General features: G+C 40.8%; 1 protein-coding gene across 1 annotated transcript in view; it reads right to left on the reverse strand.

Moving 5' to 3' along the window:
* The window catches only part of LOC126475076 (beta-1,3-glucan-binding protein-like), a 113,528-nt gene that overhangs the window by 36,730 nt on the left and 50,760 nt on the right, over positions 1-26,038 (reverse strand). The window contains exons 2-3 of the mRNA XM_050102637.1: positions 14,360-14,587; positions 1,883-2,130 (exon numbers count right to left, since the gene is read on the reverse strand). Coding sequence (XP_049958594.1) covers positions 1,883-2,130; positions 14,360-14,587 — 476 coding nt within the window. The remainder of the gene's footprint in view (positions 1-1,882; positions 2,131-14,359; positions 14,588-26,038) is intronic.

The raw sequence follows: 26,038 nt of genomic DNA on the forward strand, positions 1-26,038 counted from the left end.
CTGCTGTCCAAATCACTGACTCTGTGAACTAGATGCGATCATGATTTGAACCCAATGGCACTTCATACGACCACACCAGGTGCTGGCATCATGATAAAAGCAGTCTGGCAACAGCTGTTCATTTTTGAGCATCCACACACTGATATGCTTGGTGATGCTGTACACAAACCCAGGACTTGCATCAAAAGTCTGGTGAACTTCAGGGTATAGTCTTGCCATTGAGTACATCACTGTCTGCACACCTCTGCTGCTGTGTCAAGGGAAGCTGCAACAATTATTGCCATGCTTTCAGCCCATGATGCTCTGGACAGCATTGCACTGAGGATGCCTCTCCTGCTGCAAAGTAACTCATTTCCTGACTCAAGGTATGAGAGATTGCTGTATGATTCTCCACAGCCAAACAATATGTCCTCTCAGCACTAGTCTCATGGGGGTCATTGAAATCTTGCAAGACACTGAGTATGGCTTTCCTGAGCCCATTGCTTCCATATTTCTATATTTTTATGACAGCTGTGAGACCCCCATTCAACATGAGTTGCATTCAAGGTGAGTAGCAATACTGCTGAACAATGAACATCAGTTTCTACACATCACAGTCCTGCTGGTGTGTAATTCTGAGTCATGCTGGTAGATGTTTATTCTCCTTACAGAAGTTATAACACTATTGTCTCACTAACAACTAACATTCCAATGAGATGTTGGCTTGAGTCTACCAGGATTAGCAAAGTCATGGCAGTGTTCGTCTACTGCTCTTAGGCTGCTAATGCGTCAGTTTTGCACAGTCAATGGTATGATACTTTCACATAACCAATGAGAGGCAAGGAAAGAGGGTATTAAATTTCTAGCACCAAAATAGAAAATTTTCTTCACAAATGTCAGACACAAATTACCAGGTAGTGGTTAGACTGGGACCTAATAGCACAGCTTAAATTTTTGTAAGTTAGATGAGCAGCAGTTAATTTTATAATTTTTTGCCAGTTTTTTTCCATGTATTATGAGTTACAAGGTTGTAGTTAGATTGGACTGACAGTTTGATTGTGAGATGGTGAAGCCAAAGAATGTGAAAGCTGAAATACCTAGTTGTGGTGACAGATTGATCTTTAGCTTAGTCTGAGGCTTACGCTCAGTTGAAGTGTAACAGTTTTACTTGCAAAAAATAGTGTTTGTCCAATGTTTTTTCTTTCAAATATGTAGCAAATTATGGGGTGGTGGTTAGGCTGAGAATTTGAAGCACAACTTAAATTGAATTAATGATCTTGACTCTCAAAATATTTTCCTAGTTCTTCCAGATGTGTTCCAGTTTCACAGGCTGTGATATACTGGCATGAGAATGTGACAATATTCCTTCCAGATACGTCATCTGCCCACTGCTGCTGCTGCTGTTGCTCTCTCATTGACTGCACAGATCTAACAGCTGACAGACCCACCCTCCTTTCCATCAGACTTCATAGGGAGCACTGACAACACTGCTACACAAAACACTGAAGTATGTGGCCCTGATCCAGACTTTTACCCTTTTTTGGTCACAGTTTTAATGGTCAGAAATGTCCAACAACTTAATATGTTTGTCAAATCCATACTAACCTATGAAGCCAGATATAGATATATCAGAAAACACTATTTGGTGATTAGTCATGAAGCACAAACTTTGATTGAGGGAGGGTACGGAAGTAACACCATCTTGTTCTTTCTAATAAACCATTTACTGGACCATTGCCTGAAGCAATGTACAGAACCCACAGAAAACTTCAGTCTGGAAGGCTAGACAAGCATCTGAACCATTTATCACCCAACATGAGAATCCGTTGTTCTACCATCTTGAATACATGAAATGCTTTTATTAGTATGAGGAAGGAAAACTTGAACTGAGAATAGAACTTACGGGAGCACCAGCCAGCTGTATCTCGTGCTGCCATTTGCTTGGATTTAGTGTCGAGAAAGTATCTTCGAAAATGATGTGCCCCTTGCAAGCAGGCTTTCCATTGACAGTTGTTATTGTGTTGTCACACTTCTCTGGTGGTTTAGGTGTGACTGTTGGTTTTGTCACTGGTGGTGGATTCGTGACTGGTTTAGTAGTGCCTTGTGTGACAGGTCCAGTATCTGGTACTCCACTGTCAGGATCAACTAGTTCTGTTCAATAAAAAAAAAGCTTAATTAACAACTCCTACAAGAGCAAATAATGCAAAAATTGGAGCAGCATATTTTAGAGGAATGATGAGAGGTAAATGCTGTTCCTCCACTAAATGTCAGCAAATAGTTTTGAGAGAGAGAGAGAGAGAGAGAGAGAGAGAGAGAGAGAGAGAGAGATGTTCAGTATGCTAAAAAGGTCAGATAATGAGAGGAGAATGGAACAAGTCATTTACAGAGCTCAAAGCAAGGTAATAAATCAAAATTAAGTAACAAAATTACATTTCTAATAAAGGGAAAGGAAAATAGAAAGTTTTAGACACTGAAAATCTATTTACATTTTGTTTTCCTTTCTTACATCTTGACTTTGCAGCTGCATCACAGTTCTTTTTGCCAACAATACATCCAGAGCAGTAGCAGTTGAACGTTTTGAATATTAGAGAGCAGTCTATCTCATCCTTTGCTGCAGAGTGCTGATATTTTCATAATCTTTCTTCATTATCTGATTCCCCTTGTTCAACACTATCCTGTTGCAAAACCAGAGCCACAACCTGATCATCATATTGTTTTTCATTGTTGACAGCTGTAGAGCCACCTGACAGCCACTCCTCTCCATCAGCAGGCTGCATATTAGTCTTCAGAGTTGCCAAATGAATGACTAAATCTGTAGTGTGACTCAATTTGTGAAAGTTCCTGTTTTTGGTTTAGCCTAGGGCAAACATCCCATGTTTCTTGTAGAGGGGTTTTGTTATGTTTTTCTCAAGCTTGAGCAACTGTGTAAATTTCATCTTTTCTGTTGAGGCCTGTCATGGCTTTTAGAACATCAGAACCCTCTTCTGTTTTCTCTAACAAAGCACTGATGTAACTCCTCGTGTAACATTTTAACCATTCAATAACACCCTCATCCATTGGTTGGATTATTTAAGTCATATGGGAGGGGGAGGAGCAAAAACAGCTTTTATGTCACTTTCTTGAAGTTCAGACTCAAAGGTGCATGAGGTTGTGAGTTTATTTCAAGTATTTATTAAAACCATAACAAATGCACCATAAACATTCTTTAAACAAATTCTCATTCATCCAAGCATTTTTTACCTTTGTAATAACCAGGAAGTATTGGTGTGTGTATTTTTATGAAGGCTCTGTTTCTTAGACCTACCAATTACAGATAACAGCAATTTTTTGATCACCACTGGCATTGCTGTATGTTTCAGTGGTCAGCCAGTTCTTCCCTAGTTTTGCATCAGACTAATTACTTTGAGGCAAGGGATTTGTGAGATAGCATTTCATTACTTTAGCACTGTCTCATCAGTGCTGTGCACTAATTGATCAGCTACCAGTTTACATTCTGAGACTTTTTCCAAGTTTTTTAACTACCTCCTGATCTGCATCACCAACAACAGAAACATTTTCACCTGAAATAGCAACTTGTCCAATGCCGTGACAATCTGTTGACAAGTGAAATCAACTTTCATTTTGTTGGAATTCGCCTTCCTACAAGCCTTGCTCTCTCACAACAATGTTATCACCATAATTTTGTTAAAATGTGATTTTTCTAACTTTCAGGGTTGTCTCTAAGTGTTCCATTTATTGTTCCACATACTGCTTTAAATATGTCCAACTTTCCGTCTATATCATGTTAACAAGTCACAGCCCAGGTATTTGAAATTTGCTATGTTCAATTACATCACTGTTAATTACTTTGCTTGACTATATTGTCGTTTACCTTAAAGTCTGTAGCTTTCATCTTTTATAATGAAATTATAAGATCTTGTTCTGTACATGTTTGGTTTAGCTGATATACTGCAAACTAGAGGCCGTTGGGTGCATTATTATTTGCAAGCTCCAAGTTTCAACACTTATATTACAGAGTTTATGTAATTTCATTTCCAGATAACTATCTGTTTAAGAACACTGCCAAAAAAAAAAAAAAAATTAAAAAGAGCTGGTGAAACGACACCCCTGCCTCAGTAGTTTAATTTTTATCTCCTCCATAATTTTCTCTTGTGTATTTATTACTATTGTTGTTTCATGTCTGATTGCCCTTAAAGAGTATGTGCGCGTGTCCATTCATCCACTAATCTTCTTGAAGATCCGTACGGATAGAACTTTTGCACAGCTTTCAGCAGGATAATGTATGTGTAGTTTCCACATTTGCTTGTGTTACATCTTTTGAACAGACATGATGTTCACTGTTTTTCATTAGCTTGCAATTTATCACATTTACGAGCACATATTAAAGATGAAGTAATGTGAATGAAGTAGTACATGTATATTTGCTTAATTCTTCATTTTTCCTTCTATTCCTGCAGCTTTCCTATTGTCATGTTTGAGTGTTTTGTAGTTTATTCATTGTCATATTTTCAATACCTAGAAATTCCTTCCCTAATCAAAATACAAAACACTATCTTTCTGTTTGAACCATGTATAATCCACCTTTTACTTTTATATCTGACATGCATGCTCATTGTATATTGTCTTTGATGTAGTGGTTTTCTGACTAGTGACAGGAGCTTTCCATATGCTTTGTGTTTATTTTCTGATATCCTGAAATTCTACATACACTACACCTTTTTTTGCATTTGTGTTTCTTTTCCCGTCTAGTTGCTTATTACATTTTCTATACAAGTTCTTATATTGTTACTTTCTTCTTCATCATCATCATTGCTAATTATAGTGCAAAATGAAATTAACACACAAAATATCAAGGAGCAAACATTTTGAATATCTCCTGAGCTGTTCTTGGGTATTTATTTGCTTTTCTAATTAACTAGTGATTTAACTATCAACACTTTTAGACAGTGGTCTGATTATTTGCCACATATCCTGTAAACTCTGGCGTCTTAAAGATTTTTCGTTTTTCTATTTGCAGAACTTGACAATGTCCTTTGATAAAAAAATCTGCAGTCACTGTTTTTAAAGCACATTACTTGACTTTATTGCATTCATTTTTTAAATGACTAGTTTCAGTTCAACATTAACCATCCTCAGAGCTTTATGTATTTGTTGCAAGAGTAACCATAGGCATAGCCAGGATATGATTTCAGGGAGGTTTCAACAAATGAACATCATAATACAGTAGAGCTGTAATAGAACAACCATTTAACTAAAAAATATTATCATTAATCAGAAAGAGTAAAATTCTTTTGTCGATGATATCTCGATGTTTTTGTATGGCAGTAAACATTGCTTAGAGATTGCAGTGAACATTTGTGCAATCCACGTCCATCCAAAAAGTGGTTTAAATTCAAACAATGAGTTAGTAAGCTGGACAAGTAACACAATGGCCATCACAAAGAGAGGAGAAATGAAGAAAAGAATTTCCGTTTTGCTCAGTGCTGACAACAAATGTTCAGTTTCCACTTCATAGGCCCATCGAGATGATCTATGGTAGGAGTAGGGAAGTAAATTTAGTGTTTATGTCTGGTCGACAGCTAAGGTCATTAGAGACAGAGATTTGGCCTTTTTTTTTTTTTAATGGAGGGGAAGGAAGCGGGCTTGGGATTTTCAAGGAACCATTCAGGCATTAGCTTAGAGTGAACTGGGAAACTGGAAAACCAATACATGTATAGTCAGCTCTTGGGTTGTATCCGGGTCTCTTAAATGTGAGTCTAGTGCTTCAGGCACTACACCACTCTGCTTCGTACTATGGTAGAAATGACAGGAAAAAGCGCAGAGTAGGAACGTGAATGTTCAAATCTAATCCTTATCAGTGGTTATGAATCTGCAATTAAATTGTGTGTGTTGTATTAGTGTTAGATTGCTAAGGTAGGCAATGGCCGGCTACTGGCAAGGAAACTTCTGCAAGATTATGGGTCCATTTAGAATAGTTTATGGACGATTTTCAGTTAGAGTACTAAACTATATAAATCTGCATAAATCTTATTTAGTGTGAATAAACTTTAATGCTTCCTATCTTGTGTGAACTTAGTAGATTTCATTGGAGGTTCTGCATTTACCAAATGTAGTCCACATTAATTCATTCAATGAAAGAGAGAGAGAACAAGAACTGTGATAGCAGTACAACTTTTGTTAAGACATATTGAATGGATACTTTTATAATAGAACTTACGTTAACACATACTGACAGCAGTAGCAACAAACTGCACGATAACTGTTGTTGCTCGCAGCGGATTTGGCAGAAACACAGCAAAGGCATAAGTAGAATTTAAGTTTTTTTTTAGTCGTAAATACATAACCAGTCTCTTCATGTATTGCCGTAGGTACTACAAAAGCACTGTATATTGTGTATGTATTGGTCAGAATGGAAATTGCAGATTACAAACAAAGTAACTGTTTTATTTCTTTTTATTTTAGCAAATACACATTTATATAACAAGTCTTCTACTTTTTTTTCGAAAAGGAATCTACGACTTCTGATGCATCAAGTTCTATGCTGTAGTGGATGTTCATTAGATCCAAACTGTTGAGGCTATTTTCGGAAACTGTGTTCCTAAGATAATTTTTTAATCTCCTTACGCTGGAAAATGTTCTTCCTGGAGCAGCTGTTGAAACTGGTACTGTTACCAAAATCTGAATCAGTACGTAAATGTTTGGATCCAACTTTGAATCACACAGATCTAAGTTCTCCAAAGCAGATTTTTGACACTCTTCGAAGTCATCTGTGCCTTACAAATGTCAGATTCTGCTTTTATTACTGATGTGCTTTTCTCCGGAAGAAGTGACGAATACATTGATATCGCCTGATCAACGTCAGTGATTTTATCGAAATTTTCTGGCACTAGACCATAAAGAACACATGAATTTGCGATGCTTTGTAAATCTTACAGTCAACTGTTGAATTGTGTGCTCAAAGAATGGAATAAATACATTCACTATGTAATATGTAATTACATCCACCGCAGGCGTATTAGAGCGGTTCAACTGCTTCCCAGTAAGACGTGGCGCCTGCGGCAAAACATTTTCCTCGTGACATTAGCTTTGCTTCTGCAAAAACATTTGTAAATTTATCCTCAGCATTGACTCAACAACTGCAAGGCGTTAAGAACATTGTCAACATGATGAAATGTTGCAATGAGGTCTATATTGGTTCCTTACAGCTGTTTTGATATCTATAGTGTGTAGCTCATCACACAGATGTTAGACTGTGGCTCATCACTTTTTTGAAGAACCACTAAACTCATCACAAAATTTGAGGAACGAAGTGTGTATCAGTTGGGCAGCTTCTCTTGACGTGTCCTTGTTGTGGCTAGCTGCAATTTTTCGAGGGTAGTGACAATTGCTGGATAAATTTCCTTGAAACGGATGACTGCTTCGTGCTTGTGGACCCATCTTGTTTCACATAGTGCAAGTTAGTTTTTTTTGTGTCCAGTTGGCAACGGTTCGCGAATTTCGTCTTAATACGGCGGTGCGTTTAGCAGAATGACTGACGTAAGACCTAACAGACTGCACAATCCCCAACCGATTTCTGATTTCTGCTCGTGAACATGTGTCGGCAATTGCAAGTTTAAGCGAGTGTGCACTGCAATGTACATAAAGAACATGGGCGCATTCCTTAACGAACATACGCTTGGGCCACCATGAAAGTGCCCACTCAAAGCTGCAGCACCGTCATAGCCTTGCCCAACTACATGAGAACAGTCAAGTCCGTGTTTTTCAATGCTTTAATGATTGGCTTTGCAAGGCCGAATCCAGTAACATCAATAGTTCGCATATATTCGAGGAACATTTCCTTAATTTTATGGTGATTAACATTCTCCGAATCAACATACTGAAGGCAAAGTGAAACTTGTTCTACGTGTGCAATGTCAGTAGTTTCGCCAGCAAGAATACTATATATTCTGGCTTTATTTACCTCATCAATTATTTTACGTTATATAATTTCACCACAAATAGCAATGTCATTTTGAATTTGTGGGCTGGTACACAGAGCGTTCTTTGGAGCTGTTGACAAATGCTCCAAAATATGTTTATATCCAGACTCTAGCAGCATAACGCAGTAACGCTCGAAAGTTACCACCGTTCATTAGCTGTCGCTGAGGTTCCAATCATGTGTAAACTAATCCAGAGTCAGTACGTCCTCTGAAAGGAATGCCTTGTTTACCACAAAAATTATAGCTTTTGCTATGGACGTCTGTTAACTTTTATTGTCTTCTTGCTATCGTTTTATCTCTGAAGACAATTGCTCAATTACTGTAGACATCTTTGAGGAAACAGTTTTAAGAAAACTGTCTGCCATTTGCGAATTTCGCTTGTGATAGGAAGTTTGTGGACGCGTTTGAAATACCTCCAACGCTTTTTTCCAATTTGAAAACGGCTCACACACGAGTTTTCCTAATCGTTGATGTTTTCCTTGCTTAAGTATGAGCGACCCATAATGACAATTTTTGCAGAAGGCTCCATTTTTTAAAATCAGAATAAGACAGCCAAAGGAATCTGTCCAACCATTTCAGTTGAAAGCTAAAGTTTCGTTTTGATAAAATAGGAAATTTTTAATCATTAGACGATACCCTTTAGACGATCATCAACTTGTGAACTTTGATTTGAATATAAACCTATGTCTAATGTATTAAAACCATTCGAAGCAGATGAGGCATCACGTAAACTTAAGTCCCACGCTCGAAGTTGCAGATTGATTGATGCTGGGAGGCAGTGAGCAAGACGACTGCTGAGTGGCCAGAAGTACCTGCGTTTGTAGCTCTTTCTGATAATGAGGCCTCAGCAATCATTACGTCTTTACTATGTCCACTCGACACATTATGACTGGCGAGTTCGACAGTTGAAGATGCGTCTAAATGTACCAGCTTGTGAACACAATTTTTTCCAATATTCCAAGCCCTTAGATTTATTTGCATTCTTAGCTTTTCTTTTCTTTGTCTCCATTTTTGCGATGCAGATGACCCTTTAAAAAACACTAACATAAAAAAATTGGCAAACATGCGACTGGTTATTATTAATTTTATTCGGCTGGTTCAGTCAGATTGCAAGTGTGCTAATTTAACTTTAGTTAACACCAGTCACTAAATGACAGTTACTAGGACAAGAAAATTAGCGCTCTGCCATCCAAAAATTTGTGGAGTTCTGAAAACTGCATCACTCAAATAGGCTTCAGATATGCATAATCCAAGCTCTGCCCGATTTCTGAGTGGAGCTTCAGTCTTGATGAAAAGAAAACCACCGAAATTTCAGACATTTCTCTGGATCTGAGAAGATTTTCTTTCGAACTTAAGCATTTAATCTAAAAAGTCAAGGTTACCAAATCTGTCGTATTAAGTTCTGTATCGATTGGGAAAGAATACTTTACAATATGATTACATTTTGCACTGCAAAACACTAGTTTTTCACCTTCAGATAAACACTCGTTTCGTCGACATAATACATGCAGTATCTGAGATTCGTCAATTTGACGAAACAATTTCTTGGAGAAAGTTGTGGAGCATCTAAATATATTGTCAAAGTGTCGAAAAACCTAGTTCGTTACCGGTAGTATATGTCGCCAGTTACCAATTTTATAGAAAAATCTTGGTTAGTGAGAGTAAATTGACTTTCCATTCACTGGCTGTTTATAGCATTCATTCTTTCTTTTATTTAGCAGCACACACATTCTCTGGATTGTGTTGCTCTGCTGTCGAAAACGTGTTCTCTCTACCTGGTTTTTTTTTTTTTTTTTTTTTTTTAACTGCGTTGGACGCTCAATCCACACGGTATGCCACTGCTTCTATTCAACCGATGCCACAGAGAGAAGAACGGAAACAGACAATATGAACTCCGGCATGTAGTAACACGATACTCAACACATGGTTTTCACACAAGCTCTGCCAAAACAATAGATTTTACCAGCCGAATGAATGCAACCATTTGTGAACTGTGCAAAGAACATTGTGAAAGGTATCACGCAGAAAACTGCAGGAAAATATGAATGTTAATAAAACTAGGATTACAATAATGTGACTCAGTTTTGTATTTGCGTACTGTATTTTCATGAAATATATCTGGCAGTGGGGGAGGCAACACTTTTCAGCTAAGCATTGTTTACTTACGTTCGTCAGAGGGAGTCAGCACGACGTCTGAAAGGTTTATTTGTACCGTAGTGAACGTGTTATGAACAAAGTAAACTTGACACGGTGAAGGAAAAAGACATACAAACTTTTACTGATAGGACTAAGACGAGAACGTATGGTAAACATGTTGGTTTTGGTGAAATGTTCAGCTGTTGTTGATAAATGCAGCAAATCTTATTAAAAGGTCCTTTATGCAAAAACGGGTACAGACAATGGGAAATAAGTCTTACATTTATCGATCGTCAGTTTGTTTTGTGCGAAAAACGTATCACAGGGTTGCATGAAAAACGAAATGTAGATTCCGATTAAAAATAAATCGGGTTCGTGACGTTACAAAGACATTTCAAAATAGACAATGGAATTTGTGACAAAACGGAATAATGACTGGAGAACTCAAGTAAAACTTGAGGTAGGTCACATTGATCTTGTTTTTGTGGTGAAAAAATATTTGACGTCAGAAATGAACAGTTGAACAGTAAGATCTCCGAATATGAACAAAGTTCTGAGTACAAATAACGGAAGGATATCAGAGTTCGACGTATATATCTTCAGAGGCTCATTGTAATAACGATTAGGGAAGTCGGGCTAACTACTGAGGCATAAAAGCGGTCTTTTTTTCGCGTAATATCCGTGAATGGAACCGACGGCGAGGTGGTGATGGGCGACTTCAGTATCAGTGTCTCACCACGTCGTACCTTGCGGAGCACAATTATTCAAATGTAAATGTAGAAAGAAAACACTAAAAAACAGGTGATATTGCACACACTAGTCGTTTCTCTTCTACATAACTACTTAAACACTTTTAAAAAATTCTCACCACGTCAGTAACAATTTCTGCAGTTTCTGGGAAGAGGGATGCCGATGGTAGCAGTAAGCTGCTGCCGTGTGAATGAATGACTTCTCACTATGCCCAGCTTCGGAGCTGTGACAACTAGGGTGGGCCTGATGCAGGGACCGCACTACCTGCAATTTCCATTGCTCCAGACAAACCGCATTCGTTTGAGGCTCAGTCCAGACATTGGTGGCAATATAGTCGCCAACGCTGGCTCTTCGCTGCCGTGTTCCCCTCGCGCACTACGCCACGCTGGCATAGCCGCAGTTTGAAAACGAGGTAGCTTTGAAATAAAGATTACATTACAATCTATTTTAAGGTCAATTCTCCCGTTTTTAAGCTTCGTCAAATTTTTGGGAAGGGGTGTGTGTTTGGGCGTTCAACCCCCCCACCCCCTTGGCTACGCCCATGAGAGAAACCTATCCAACTTTCAACAAATTTACGTGCCGAGTCATATGTCATACAATAAAATGTGTGACATAGCATGTAAATTTGCTGGTAACTGGATGAGTTACTCTTGTAACCAACATATTTAGATCTTAGGATGGTTCATTTTGAACCAAAACGAGTCATTAAAAGTTAATGGAATCAAAAATAATGATAAACCAATTTTTCATTTGCAATGATGTAATACCAACCCCACATGTATAGTCAAGCTACTTCTGGAACATGTAAAAATGTTAAAGTTACTCTACTAGGCTTGATTATATTACTTGTCTCATAAGCAAAGAACTATTTCTGCTTCTTGTATGTGTGATGGAAGCTCATGTATAACAGGAACATGAGCAGACCTCATACCTATAGTATACCTATAGGTATTTCCAATTTGAAGATGCTGTTTTGTTTACTTAATGTGACACATTGCATGCTTTAGTTAGATAGGAAGAAACTATTACCCTCAAGATTTCAGACAACTTAACATTTGAAATCTTCTAGAAGTAGTGTGACCTGTATTATCAAATACTTTTGACAAGTTATGAGAAATACCAGGTGCCAATGTTTTTTCATTTAAAAATTACACAGTGGTGCCAAAAGACAAGAGATACCTGCTAATATGTTGATATGTTGGACCTTTTGCACAGTGCAGGGCAGCAGCTTGACGTGGCATGGGTTCAGGAAGTCATTGGAAATCCCCTGCAGAAATATTGAACCATGCTGCCTCTACAGCCATCCATAACTGCATTAGTGTTGCAGGTGTAGGATTTTGTGCACACAGTGACCCCTCAATTGTGTCCCATAAACGTTTGATGGTATTCATGTCAGCCAGTCTGAGTGGCCAAGTTATACTCTCGAATCATCCAGAATGTTCTGATATGGTGCATTATCATTCATAAAAATTCCATCCTTGTTTGGGAACATTAAGTCCATGAATGGCTGCAGATAGTATCCAAGTAGCCAAACAGACCCATTTCCAGTCAATAATTGATTCAGTTTAACCAGAGGATCCAGTCCACCCCACGTAAACACCCCACACCTTTATGGAGCCGCCCCCAGCTTGCACAGTGTCTTTTCGATAACTTGTGCCCTTGCCGTAGTGAGGTCTGCACCACACAAACTATCATCAGCTCTTACCAACTGAAATCTGGATACATCTGATCGGGCCAGCCCCGTGCTACTGGAGAAGTCTGGTATTTTCATGAATGATGGCACTGGATCTAGAAGGTGCTAGCATTGTCAATACAGGGTACACAACATGCAGCACGACCTTTAAGACGACCTTGTCGGCAAACTTTTTGACACAAATAAAACCTACTACTTTTACATTTTGTGCTAACAGATGGCACCACTTCAGTACCTGACCCAACAGTATTTTGCAAAATCGAGACAGAACTGGTTCTTGTTGGTATGTTGGGACATGAAGGCCGATAGCGGCTGCAGTACCAATATATTGGGATGGATGGCAACATGTTGTAGATAGTCTCAGAGGTAAAATTATTGTGGCGCTGAAAGTTTATGGAATTTTCATCAAACTGGTGTGGCCTTTCCTTTACATGCCCATTAAGTCTTCTGCAATTAAGTCATGGATGTAAGAATTTCCGGACTTACAACAAATGGTCCAAATGGCTGAGTACTATGGGACTTAACTACTGTGGTCATCAGTCCCCTAGAACTTAGAACTACTTAAACCTAACTAACCTAAGGACATCACACACATCCATGCCCAAGGCAGGATTCGAACCTGCGACCGTAGCGACCACGCGATTCCAGACTGTAGGGCCCATAACCGCACGGCCACCCCGGCCGGCAGGACTTACGACAGACTGAAGTTTCGTGAGCCATAGCTGGCACTGGAACAATGGCTCTGGGAAGTGTAATTTTTTATCAGAGACGTGAATAAGGTGTGTGAAGTCATCGTCCATCACTGCTTCAACTATGCAACCACAGCCACGCTTACTTCTACTCAAACCACGACAAGGCAGGACACTTGTTCAGTAAATTTTACTAACTGGAAGTTCAGAATCCAGTTAAATTTCAGCAATTGTGTAAAAGAGTTTAAAGACTGCTGTCAGAACATGGAATTGGTATTAGTTTGGCTTGCCTCTGTTTTAGACCTGTGAGTACAAGTCTGATCTTGAATTCACAGTAAATTTCAGAAGTAAAATGTAATGAGCTTGCGTCAGAGATTTGTTACCGTAAGATGATATACATTTCTTTCAGAGGGTTTAATAAGGTAAGAATCTCCTGCTTCCTTGCACCAGCAGCTTACACTGTTCAACGGACAGATGTATTCTCAGTATCGAAATGATACTGAAGGTAGGCAGTGCTATGATTAAGGCATTGTTCTTTTAACAGAGTGAATTTTACAATCGAGCCCCTGAATTCGTCAGTTACTTCGAAATCACTAGTCTGTCGCCTTAATTGTTTAACAGCAATCCCTTTAGTATGCGCACGGTTCAGTTTATAAAGAAAAGTTATAAAAATATCGTTAATTGCTGGATTAAATATAATGCAAATACTACAGTGAGCGACAGGGCGAATCTTTAGTGTTCAGTGATAACTTTTGTGAAGGTTGGTGATACTGTCTGTGCTACAGTCAAAGCCACACGCCAGGCCTTCAGATGACAGCTCCAACTTCTGATGTCGCGCGCAGCAACAGATAATGTGGTGGTGGTGGTGGTGGTGGCGGCGAGTTCCTATGGGAACTAACTGCCAAGGCCATCGGTCCTTAGGCTTACACACTACTTAATAAAACTAAGGACAAAACACACACACACACACACACACACACACACACACACACACACACACACACACACACGTGTCAAACTTTAAGCGATTGAACGTAATTATTCATTTAAAAACACAAATTTAATTTAGGTAAAATCGTGATGGCTCGGTCATAAGCTCCAGGTCGAGCTGACATAGATCTGAGTACTTTTACCTGAGACAGTGAAGGTCTGGTCATCTAAGCGGTAGCCCCTCCCATCGGCTTGCACGTACACCCAGTAGTTGATGACGTCACCAGGCTTGAGGCGCACGCGCCGGTCCTCATAGACCCAGCGGCCATTCTTGGGCCTGGTGATGTCCACTGAGATCTGCCCCGCCTCCAGAAGCGAGATAGCTTTGTTCACATTGGCGTGAACTGCAAACAGCTCCACCCCCAGGTCATCTGCGAGCAAAGCAACAAAATACCTTAGATGTAGTCTTTTAGTCTTAGCATGGAATTGAGATGAAATGATCATGTGGCATTGCTAACCGAGAGGCCCCTTTCGGGAAAGTTCAGCTGTCAGGTTGTGAGCTATTTCAGGGGACGCCACATCGGCCGACTTGCGTGACAGTGGTGGTGATAACGCAACACTCAATCCACGAGTGGCCGGGAATCTAACTCGGGCCCGCTGCATGGTAGGCAAACACCTTATCACTCAGCTAAGCAGGCGAACGTAGGATTGATATGTCTTTAGGTTATCTATAGATCTTTGAGAGTCAAGGTGGATGAAATTATTCAGTGTGTGAAAGTACAGCTAGGCAAAATTACAACTGGACGTCGAATATATATTTTTGGATGATTGTGCAACCTCTACCCCACAATGTAAGGTGGCCTGAGTATATGCAGATGTAGAAAGCAAAGCCGATGTATCAGATTTGTGTGTTAAAGCTGCGTCATGCTTCATTTGTAACTTTAGCTTCCAAATGTTTTTTATCTCGTTAATTGTTGCGAGCGGAATATTGAGATTAGTTACCTCATACCAATAGTGTGAGGCTTACAAGGGGAGGCCGCCAATTGTAAAAGTCAGATTCGATTCATATTGCGCATAATAAAAGCTCATGGCCAGAGGTGTAATGTGGCAAAGCACCAAGATGCACTTCTCAGCCGTTGTCCAGAAAAATCGACAGTTAAAAGAAACCGTTGCAGTGAAATACCCTCTACGATTAATAATTTTCTACAGCGTCGTGGTGCAGCGGTAAGCGCTCGGGTTCGTAATCCGAAGATCGCCGGATCGAATCTCGCACCATGCAACGTTTTTTTAGTATGTTTTTTGTAATTCAAATATATATATATATATATATATATATATATATATATATATATATATATATATATATAATTCCCGGCAATCAGTTGCAACAATTATGCATATAATAAGTTGTTGAAAGTCGTTTGTCGTGGAAAAACTGGCGACTTCGAACATCATTATGTTTTCCGCAAACAAAGTTGTATTCCACAAATGTTATTGTTTTCATAATGTTAACCACGTATAGTTAACGGAAGACGTAGAAACGATATTCCGAAACGAATACGTATAGCGTAAGTCAAACGTTCGAGTTAGAATAGAGACCCCACGAACACAAATTTGCTGTGGCAGGTATGAAAGATAGACTACGTTACTCGCTCGTTACACTTGAAGGACAGATGTTGAATGGGCCGAAACGAGCCGCACATAACAGCGTAGTTGCCTGCTAACTTCGAAAGAAGGTAGATGCGGTCCCTAGCGCAACTTATAACATCGTCGAAAATCAGTGCGGACGGGAGAGCTTTGGTACACCCTGTTAAACAAACGGAAAAATGGAGGCGATACAATTGGAGAGCGATCCGCCTTCACCAACATGCATAAGCAATTCATTAATAGTATGTATGTATGTATGTATGTATGTATGTATGTATATATATATATATATATATATATATATATATATATATATATATATATATATTACAAAAAACTAATAATAAAAAATGCATGGCGCGAGTTTCGATCCGGCGACCTTCGGATTACTAACCCGAGATCTTACCTCTGCGCCACGACGCTGTGGAAAGCTGTTAATCGTAGAGAGTATTTCACCGCAACGGTTTCTTTTAACTGTCGATTTTCTGGACAACGGCTGAGAAGTGCATCTTGGTGCTTTGCCACAATACACCTCTGGCCATGAGCTTTTATTATGCGCAGTATGAATCGAATCTGAATTTCACAATTGGCGGCCTCCCTTGTTAGAATTGTTGGAGTGACTTGCCATGGACAACATTGGTACTTTGCGAGAAAAGCACTGAAGACTGCAGGGACCCCTTAACATGAACCAAGATTACGAGGTGGAAGGAGAACGGAGACTGCTCACAGCATCACTGCTTCCCTTTTTTAATTTTGCTTCATAGTGGGCGCTGTTTCTATGCCAGGAATCTGGATCAAGTAAGATTGTAGCCACTACGAGTCAAGTCCATTAGTGCATAATCTAATTTCTAACGCTTCTTTGTTTCAGAATCCTAGTAAGACGAAGTGGAGAAGATATTCGAAGGTGATCTCATGTTCGTTCGTGAAGCTATATTGTGCTATTGGTGCACTGTCAAGTCTGAACTACACTCCTGGAAATGGAAAAAAGAACACATTGACACCGGTGTGTCAGACCCACCATACTTGCTCCGGACACTGCGAGAGGGCTGTACAAGCAATGATCACACGCACGGCACAGCGGACACACCAGGAACCGCGGTGTTGGCCGTCAAATGGCGCTAGCTGCGCAGCATTTGTGCACCGCCGCCGTCAGCGTCAGCCAGTTTGCCGTGGCATACGGAGCTCCATCGCAGTCTTTAACACTGGTAGCATGCCGCGACAGCGTGGACGTGAACCGTATGTGCAGTTGACGGACTTTGAGCGAGGGCGTATAGTGGGCATGCGGGAGGCCGGGTGGACGTACCGCCGAATTGCTCAACACGTGGGGCGTGAGGTCTCCACAGTACATCGATGTTGTCGCCAGTGGTCGGCGGAAGGTGCACGTGCCCGTCGACCTGGGACCGGACCGCAGCGACGCACGGATGCACGCCAAGACCGTAGGATCCTACGCAGTGCCGTAGGGGACCGCACCGCCACTTCCCAGCAAATTAGGGACACTGTTGCTCCTGGGGTATCGGCGAGGACCATTCGCAACCGTCTCCATGAAGCTGGGCTACGGTCCCGCACACCGTTAGGCCGTCTTCCGCTCACGCCCCAACATCGTGCAGCCCGCCTCCAGTGGTGTCGCGACAGGCGTGAATGGAGGGACGAATGGAGACGTGTCGTCTTCAGCGATGAGAGTCGCTTCTGCCTTGGTGCCAATGATGGTCGTATGCGTGTTTGGCGCCGTGCAGGTGAGCGCCACAATCAGGACTGCATACGACCGAGGCACACAGGGCCAACACCCGGCATCATGGTGTGGGGAGCGATCTCCTACACTGGCCGTACACCACTGGTGATCGTCGAGGGGACACTGAATAGTGCACGGTACATCCAAACCGTCATCGAACCCATCGTTCTACCATTCCTAGACCGGCAAGGGAACTTGCTGTTCCAACAGGACAATGCACGTCCGCATGTATCCCGTTCCACCCAACGTGCTCTAGAAGGTGTAAGTCAACTACCCTGGACAGCAAGATCTCCGGATCTGTCCCCCATTGAGCATGTTTGGGACTGGATGAAGCGTCGTCTCACGCGGTCTGCACGTCCAGCACGAACGCTGGTCCAACTGAGGCGCCAGGTGGAAATGGCATGGCAAGCCGTTCCACAGGACTACATCCAGCATCTCTACGATCGTCTCCATGGGAGAATAGCAGCCTGCATTGCTGCGAAAGGTGGATATACACTGTACTAGTGCCGACATTGTGCATGCTCTGTTGCCTGTGTCTATGTGCCTGTGGTTCTGTCAGTGTGATCATGTGATGTATCTGACCCCAGGAATGTGTCAATAAAGTTTCCCCTTCCTGGGACAATGAATTCACGGTGTTCTTATTTCAATTTCCAGGAGTGTATTATGACGTATACTGTCAGTGCAGTTCCGACAATGTCTTACGTGATTTCCGCCACATTTATTTGGCACGTATTAGGCTAACCCATAGGCATTCCCAAAGCAACACACACCTCTGAAAACAGTAGGGCCAGTTTTTTGCTTTATTGGTGGGCAACCGCCGCAAGCATGTTGCCGCGAAGTTTAAAGCTAGTCTAAACAGTTCACAAAACTGATCCTAAAAAATTGCTACTGTTCTTTCCTCTAAAATTGGGAACTTGCAGTAACAATCTTTTAGTAGGATTTACTCGTACCAGGGCTGTTTACAGATGAGACGTACGCTAATAGTTTCAAAAGCAGCCTTAAAATATGTATTGCATTTAAGTTGCAAGCAACAGTGTTACTCAGCTGAGGAGAAAATAATGCAGAAATCCGAGCTACGTTGGCGAGTAGTCCAAAGAAGCTACAATTCATTAGTTAAATGTAGCTCGGGTCATTTTATGGCCTGTTTGTGAAAATGTCTGCCCTGCAATCTGTGCCAACTGTAGTTTGCAAGAAGACATGCCAAAATTCAGAACTTTTGTCATTCAAATGAAGAGCCTGTTACAAAAGGAGGAATTCTCTGACAGGTTAATTTTCAATAGTGTCGCCAGATGTCCCAATTTCCAACAGTGTCATGGCCTGTCCCGTGCAATTCTTAAGAGGACGTTAAATTTCCCGGCAATGCCAACAATTTGAAAAGTAATGCATTTTCACTTAGGTGATCAAGTACAAGATAGTTCCGAACTGAATTTCTCAACGCGTCGATGACGGTAACCAAGAAGGTTAGGCATGTTGTGCCAGAAGGCTGCGATCAACCTGTTAACTAAAGGGACGGCTGAACACATGCCCGAACTGTACATTCGGAAAATCCACAGCCATTCCATTGTTGTATTATTACCACCACGTCGCTGCTTTTGAAATATGTTCTAACTTCTCCCACTATCGCTCACTTACTAGCCAATACTACTTTATCTGTGTTGATTGGTGTGGAAGAGTGAAATTTTTGTTATCAGCCTGAAGTCACTACTTTTGATGGACAGAACATAATTTTTCACAGTAGTTATACCAGTGTGGGAAATTTGTTCATTGTACAGGATGCCCACATGTAACCTCTCTCGTTTCTACATGCAGTTAAAAATACTAATGGACATATTTGCTGTTTGCAGCATCATATAAAGCAACTCAAGATCTCTCCGGATTTTTATTTAAACGATTCATTTCCTTTTATTTTCTTTCAGGTTCTAAAGAATTACCGTAAATGACATGTCTAGAGAGCCCAGTGCGTGATGTGTGTGGAATTTGAATCACTCATTGCTGTCCAAAGGGATTTTCAACGTGAAATTCAGTCGGAGGCACCAGACATTAAGACGCTTAATGCAGTGTAAACAGACAGGCTCTATTAGAAAACGTGTATCTAATTAAGTGGCAGAGGAGATCAGACTTCTGAAGAAGCCCATCAAAGTTTGAGCATCACGAGAGCTGACCATACCTCGCTAACTTTGATTTTTACGTTTATGTTACAATTTTGCAGTTTGTATATTTTTAGCCCTTCTAGCCCCATGTCAGAATGGTTCAGTCAATATATTAAAGACATTATTTGCACGTAAAAAACAGCAGTCGGGGTCCTGAATACTACTATGATCCACAGAATCGTACCGGTACGGAAAAGTGGCCGCCAGAATCATTGAAAATTGTAGAAATATAATTGGTCTGTAAGAATTATGATGTAAGGCTTGTTTGACGCCATGGGAGCAACGTCACAAGCCACCACAACGAAAGAAGCTACCTGAACTTTTAACAGTCCTGGGTCATTTCTTTTCTAAATTGAATCTACCGATACCAGTCTATTTACGCGTTCGATACCTCTTTCGATCGTTTTTGTGCGGTTCGCGGTTTTCCCTGAGGAGCTTTGTGTTCATGGCTTTTATACATTATGAATATTTGTTTTCCTTTTTGATCAACATGAAAACAGCTATAATTTTTATCGAAGAATGTGTCCATTCCATAAAAAGTCATCCTTATAACTTTTTACTTAGAGTTTAAATAAAAATAAATTATATGTAGGGTTAGACTAAATAATTCTTTAGGTTTCATAGCACTGTTTGTTAGCAAGTATATGACGTACAAAAATGGATGACACATGAAAATACACTCATTAAGTTTACTATCTTGCCTCGTGACAAAGTGTGCGCTAGATGGCATGCATGTGACGACGGTACAAGATGGCGGCAATGCAAGAAAGGAGTTTTCCGTATTAGAATGTGTGAAGTGTTTGTCGGTTACGAGCGTTGAGAGTACTTACATACTCAAATACGGAAAAACTGCCCTAGTGGCCAGAGTATTTTGCAGTGGTTTGGCCAGTTCGATCAATACTGGCCTTCTGCCTAAAGTGGGACCGCTAGGCTCAGGGGAAATCGTGGAGCGCATGAGACAGACCTTTGTGTGAAACTACGAAGTTAGCCGCAAGTGCAAACTGTGAACTGGGCATTCCGCATGAAATAGCGTGGAATGCTTTGCGTCAGCCTTTGCGTTTCAAGCGGTACCGTTTGCAACTTCTACAGCACCTGACTCCCGATGATCATGCCCTATCAGAGTTTTGTATCCAAATGCAGTAAGCTATGGAAGATTACTTTGCAGGGACCTTGATATTCAGCAACGAGGCGACTTTACATGTCGGGAAACTTTAACCGTCACAATGCGAGCGTGTGGGGTACTGATTTGCTGCATGTCTGTGCAGAATTGGGAAAGGATAGGCCAAAAGGGTGGACTGGTTGGTTAATTTGGGGGGAGGGGACCAAACAGCGAGGTATCGGTCCCATCGGGTTCTGGAAGGAAGTCGGCCGTGCCCTTTTAAAGGAGCCATCCCGGCATTTGTCTGAAGTGATTTAAGGAAATCACTGTAAGCCTAAATCAGGGCGACCAGACGCAGGTTTTGAACCGTCGTCCTCCAGGATGGCGAGGCCAGCGTGCTGACCAACCAGAACGTCTTCTGTGCCATATCCAAGACAAAGATGTAAGGCCGCTTTTCTTTCCGTGAAGCAGACAGTGACAGGCAATGTAACAATTTTGTTGACATTCTGAAGGATGGATAGATTATATATATATATATATATCCTTCAGAATGTCAATATATATACACGCGGTTGGTGTTCGCACCGTTACAGCAGTCTTTACATCAATTAATTGATGTTCTGTTTTTCTGGTAGTTGCGAAGTACGAGTATTAACAGCGCCCTTCTCCCTCTCTCAACGGAACCGTCATAATTGCACAAAGTGATTTTGCACTTATCAAGTTTGCAACTAACGAAACTTTTGCTCTGAGTTGTTTACGACCCAACGTCGTATTAGGTGGTTATAAGCTGCTGATGGGCGGTTGTAGAATAGGATGGCGGCGACAGTTACTACACTAGTTGTAAGTGGAACTAGACTCCGGTGTTGGCTTCTTTGTTTCTTGTCTCTTAATTCCTAACAGGGAGTCCAGGAGTCAAATGTGCTATTTGGAATGGCCAATTCATGTCATAAAATGAAAATAAATTCTGCACCATATGTCGCCTCAGAAGAAAAAAATTCCTGGAACCTATGGAAACCTTGAAATTGCTCGATTTCCTAGTAAGTCACAAACTTTCATGGAACAGCCACATTGCGCATGTATGCAAGAAACTTTAACGTATAGTTTAACTCCCGAAGAAAGTAATTACAGATGAATACCTAGTAACGATGTCTCATGCTATCTATATTCCACGTTCATACTGCCTATGGACTACAGATGTGGGATCATTCGCCAGGCTTCGAGTACACACTATTAGTCGAAAGAAGGAATAATTGTCACATCGCATAACAAGTAACAACACTACAGGTCGTTAATCATAAAACTGAGAATGTTTACAGCTATTTTACATTGTGTCTCATCAATGTCAAGGAAAACTTTCACCAAGAGAACCACAACACACTAAACAAAGAGACCATAAACTTTACGAACTGTCGACTGTCGACAACGAAGCGATAACTTTCCGACGATTGTCTTTAAAGTACAGTTCTCTTCGAAGCGCAGATCTTCCAGTTGCGAACAGAAAAGGTGCCAAGTTTTTATGCCGTGTGTCATTTGTATCACTGTCCGCAAAAAAAAATTACGCAGTTGAGCGGTCTAATACTGAGAATCATCACCGGCACATTCATTCCCTTCCAATAGATATTCAAAGAAACATTGGAACGGAAATCAGCATTCAAACATGCTCCTTGTATTCACCTGATGGCAGTCACAAGAGACGACGTCATCGTCCAAGTACTATCTTATTTTATTGGCCCTCATGGCGCCACGGTTGATCGTAGCCCGTTGAGGTATCTCCATGTCTTACGCGTACGTTTAATGGCGGCAGGCTCCACCTCCTGAGGTAGGTACCAGCTGGGATATTCTTTCCTGTGACGTGAAGAACGTTCAAAATTGGCCTTAACTCTGATATTTTCACCTTTTACTATGAATGAGCAAACTTTTGCACGCGCAGAAGTTGGAGGAAATATGGGTGATTACGAGCAAAAAGTCTAACAGGAGCACGCCTGGTGTTGCTGCTGTTTCGGGAACAATCTGATAGCCGCAACAGCTACGCCCCACCAACACAGAACGTATGATCCCTTCAGCTTTGACAGTACTCGCTACCACACTCGCCGCGGTTCAACAGATGTCTTGAACGCTGCTATGGAAGCAAATGGAACCTCAGAAATCTCTGAAATCTAAGCCCGTGTGACATGACTGAAGACAATGATAACCGTTAAGGAGAGCAGTGCGAGAAGCGTTCAGTGAATTCGGCAGTACAATTTCACTTACAGCTCTGAGGGAAAGTTTTAAGTAGTTCTTGCTCTCACGTTGGGTCAGTAAACGGATCAAAATGTATCCAGTCGCTCAGTGACCATACTGATAATAGATCATATACTAAATTCAGTCTTCCGAACTTTTGCTCCGGAAGATCTAAATTCGATTCCACCCACTGTCAGTCATCGCACGAACCCTAAAATACCAGATACTGAGAAAAGTGATCGACGAATAGAAAATAAAATATTTCAGAGGATAGACGTGATAAGACAGCTGTAAGACTCTACAGTTTATTCAAAATGACTTGCTCCTCTTCCAGCAAGAAACTATCGTCTTCCTAAAGGTTCGAAGTGAAGTAGCTGCAAATCATTCCACTCTCACTATGGGCCCACCGGCAGATGCACATTACTATAAGCACGTATAGCTGACTTCAATCTATAGTAGAATTATGGAACATTTTCTGCTCGGATAACGTGACCTTTTGGCAGAAATTTAAGTCTTCGCAATAAAGCTTATACAGCAAACGGATTTTGCTGAACTTGTTTTGATTCCAGGTGAGATCCACAGTGTCTCAGACAACAGCACCCGAGTTGATGCTGTTTTCCTGAATTTCCTGGAAGCCTTCCAGAAAGTTCCACACTATACTTTAGTGAATAAAATATGAGAGTACTGAGTATGGCTGAGGTTTCTGACGAGTCAGGACTCACTAGCAGATAGGACTCAACACGTCGTCAACAGGACAGTATGGCTATAAGGAAAACTGACTTCGGAAGTATTACGCAATAAGTACTTTAGAAGTTAATTTTGCTCCTCTATTTTGTTCCGCTTGAATGATGTTGTGCTAGGAACTACTGCATCCAGTCACAAGCTGTGTGGATTCACAGGGTAGTCAAAAGTGTCAAAAGCTTGTAGGAGTGTTGCATGGTAGGTCGTGGTGAGAAATATTTGTTAAGTTGCATCGTTTCCGAGTTAATTAGCATTGAAGTTATCAATTCGGAAGTTTTGTGCTCAATTTCAAACAGCCCGACAGGCAATTTGTGGCAGTTCTCACAGCGTAGGTGACCGCGCACTAGACTGCTGAACCTCTGGTTAAGGTTCGAACCTTACTTCCGTCCCGTGTCCAATTATTTCATAGTAGTTCTGTTCGGTTTTAGGAAAGCGAACTAACCGTTTCTGACCACCTTGTATATGTAATCATACACATCATGCAGGTGGTGGTGGTGTACTCTTGTATTTGATACAGGAAACTGTTGGTGGAAAGATTCAGTAGTCGGACTGCATTATCCACGGCAGCTGAAAACCGTAACTACCATAAAAAGACTGGTAAAAATGTAAGAATTATCCCATTGGAAAAAACAGATTCTGTCAAACTCTAAAAAATACTTCAGCTACTGCCTCCTCATTTGATGAAAATATCTTCCCAGCAAGTCAATGTTTCCAGTTAGCGAACAGGAACAACTCGCTTGTAGCTATGTCTTGTGAATAGGAGGGATGACAAAACAGTTCAAAGCCCTATTCATGTACTTTTCACCATTGTTATCGCTGATGCGTATGTGAAGGAACAGTGTCATGGTGCAAGAGCACTTTTCTGCGTGCCAATTTTGGTCTTTTTTCAGCCAACGCAATTTTCAAGTGATCCAACAATGAAGCGTAATAGCGTCCAGTTATGGTTCTGCTCTGCCCTTTTCCAAGTAATCTATGACGATTATTCCTTGGGAACCCCAAAAAACAGTGGTCACCACCTTACACGCTGACAAAACGGTCTTTGCCTTCTTCAGTACACTTTCACCAACCATTGTCCACTGTTTTAACTCTGATATGATGGATCCAGGCTTCACGAACACACAAAAAAGGCGCAAAGAGACTTGCGGATTCCAAATAAACATCGTCAGGCATTGTGTTGTAATGCTGGGCCGGATGCGCATTTCGTCTGCTGGAGCAATCGCAACACCCACCTCAACATAGCTTAGCCAATTCTCCACTCAGGATGATATGCACTGGCTTAATTGATATACCTACAGCCTCCGCAATTTCACGAATCTATTTGGCAGTTGTAATCTCCCCCTCTTTACCACTTCCATCTATTGTCCACATTAAACTTTTATGAAGTTTTGAGAGGAGCGAATATTACAATAAACTAGTTTACTTAGCTTGTTATGTCGAGTTGGCTTCAGTTCTTGTCTGTGGGTCTGATTCTTGAAGGTGAAATCCTCACATTTTAGGTTCTCATGGTTGGATTGATTTAAATAAATTTGAAGATTGTTGTTGCAGAATTTATTACATAAATATATTTTCTCACGTCTTAGTTTATCATACAGTCTTCATTTTTCACAACAATAAAGCCGAAATTACATTGTTCGCACAAAATACAAAAGTACGTCCGATCATATCAGAGGCACGCTTACGACTCCCGCACTGCGGAAATAATGTTCCAAAGGATTTACAATTTTTCTTAACACACGAATTTCTACTAATTTCGATCATTATTTCATAAATGAATCCAGAAATAAACATGGTAACCACTACAGTATTGCGTAATTATTAACAGAAAATTTAAGTGTGCCAATAATTCGTAATTTCAAATGTTCATTAAAAAGGCTCAACTGTACATTCAGTACTAGTACTTATCGATTATAACATCGAGAATAAAACATGTTATAAAGTAATTCATTTTCATAAATTTTAGCTTTAAATATAACGTACTGTGTATAAAATTATGTGAAACTGACCAGTCTAAAATTCGAAAAAATTATACGGGTATCGACAACTACTGTTGAGAAAAAGTAATGCTACAGGAGGCTGTCTCGTTACAGTCTTGTATTACATATCATGAATTTTGCCAATTGTTCCCTTTGTGGTGACGTCAAATGGACGGCCGGAGCGCACTTCATCTTCTGCACTTGTCCGACCACGTTTCAATTCATTAACCCAAAAGTAAATGGTCTTCAGTGATGGTGACAGCTTGCGTGAACTTCGTCCAATTCCGTTTAGATTTGTGCGGCAGTCCAACAGTTCAAACGAA

This window comes from Schistocerca serialis, chromosome 4, assembly GCF_023864345.2.
Source record: "Schistocerca serialis cubense isolate TAMUIC-IGC-003099 chromosome 4, iqSchSeri2.2, whole genome shotgun sequence".
Classification (NCBI taxonomy): domain Eukaryota; kingdom Metazoa; phylum Arthropoda; class Insecta; order Orthoptera; family Acrididae; genus Schistocerca; species Schistocerca serialis.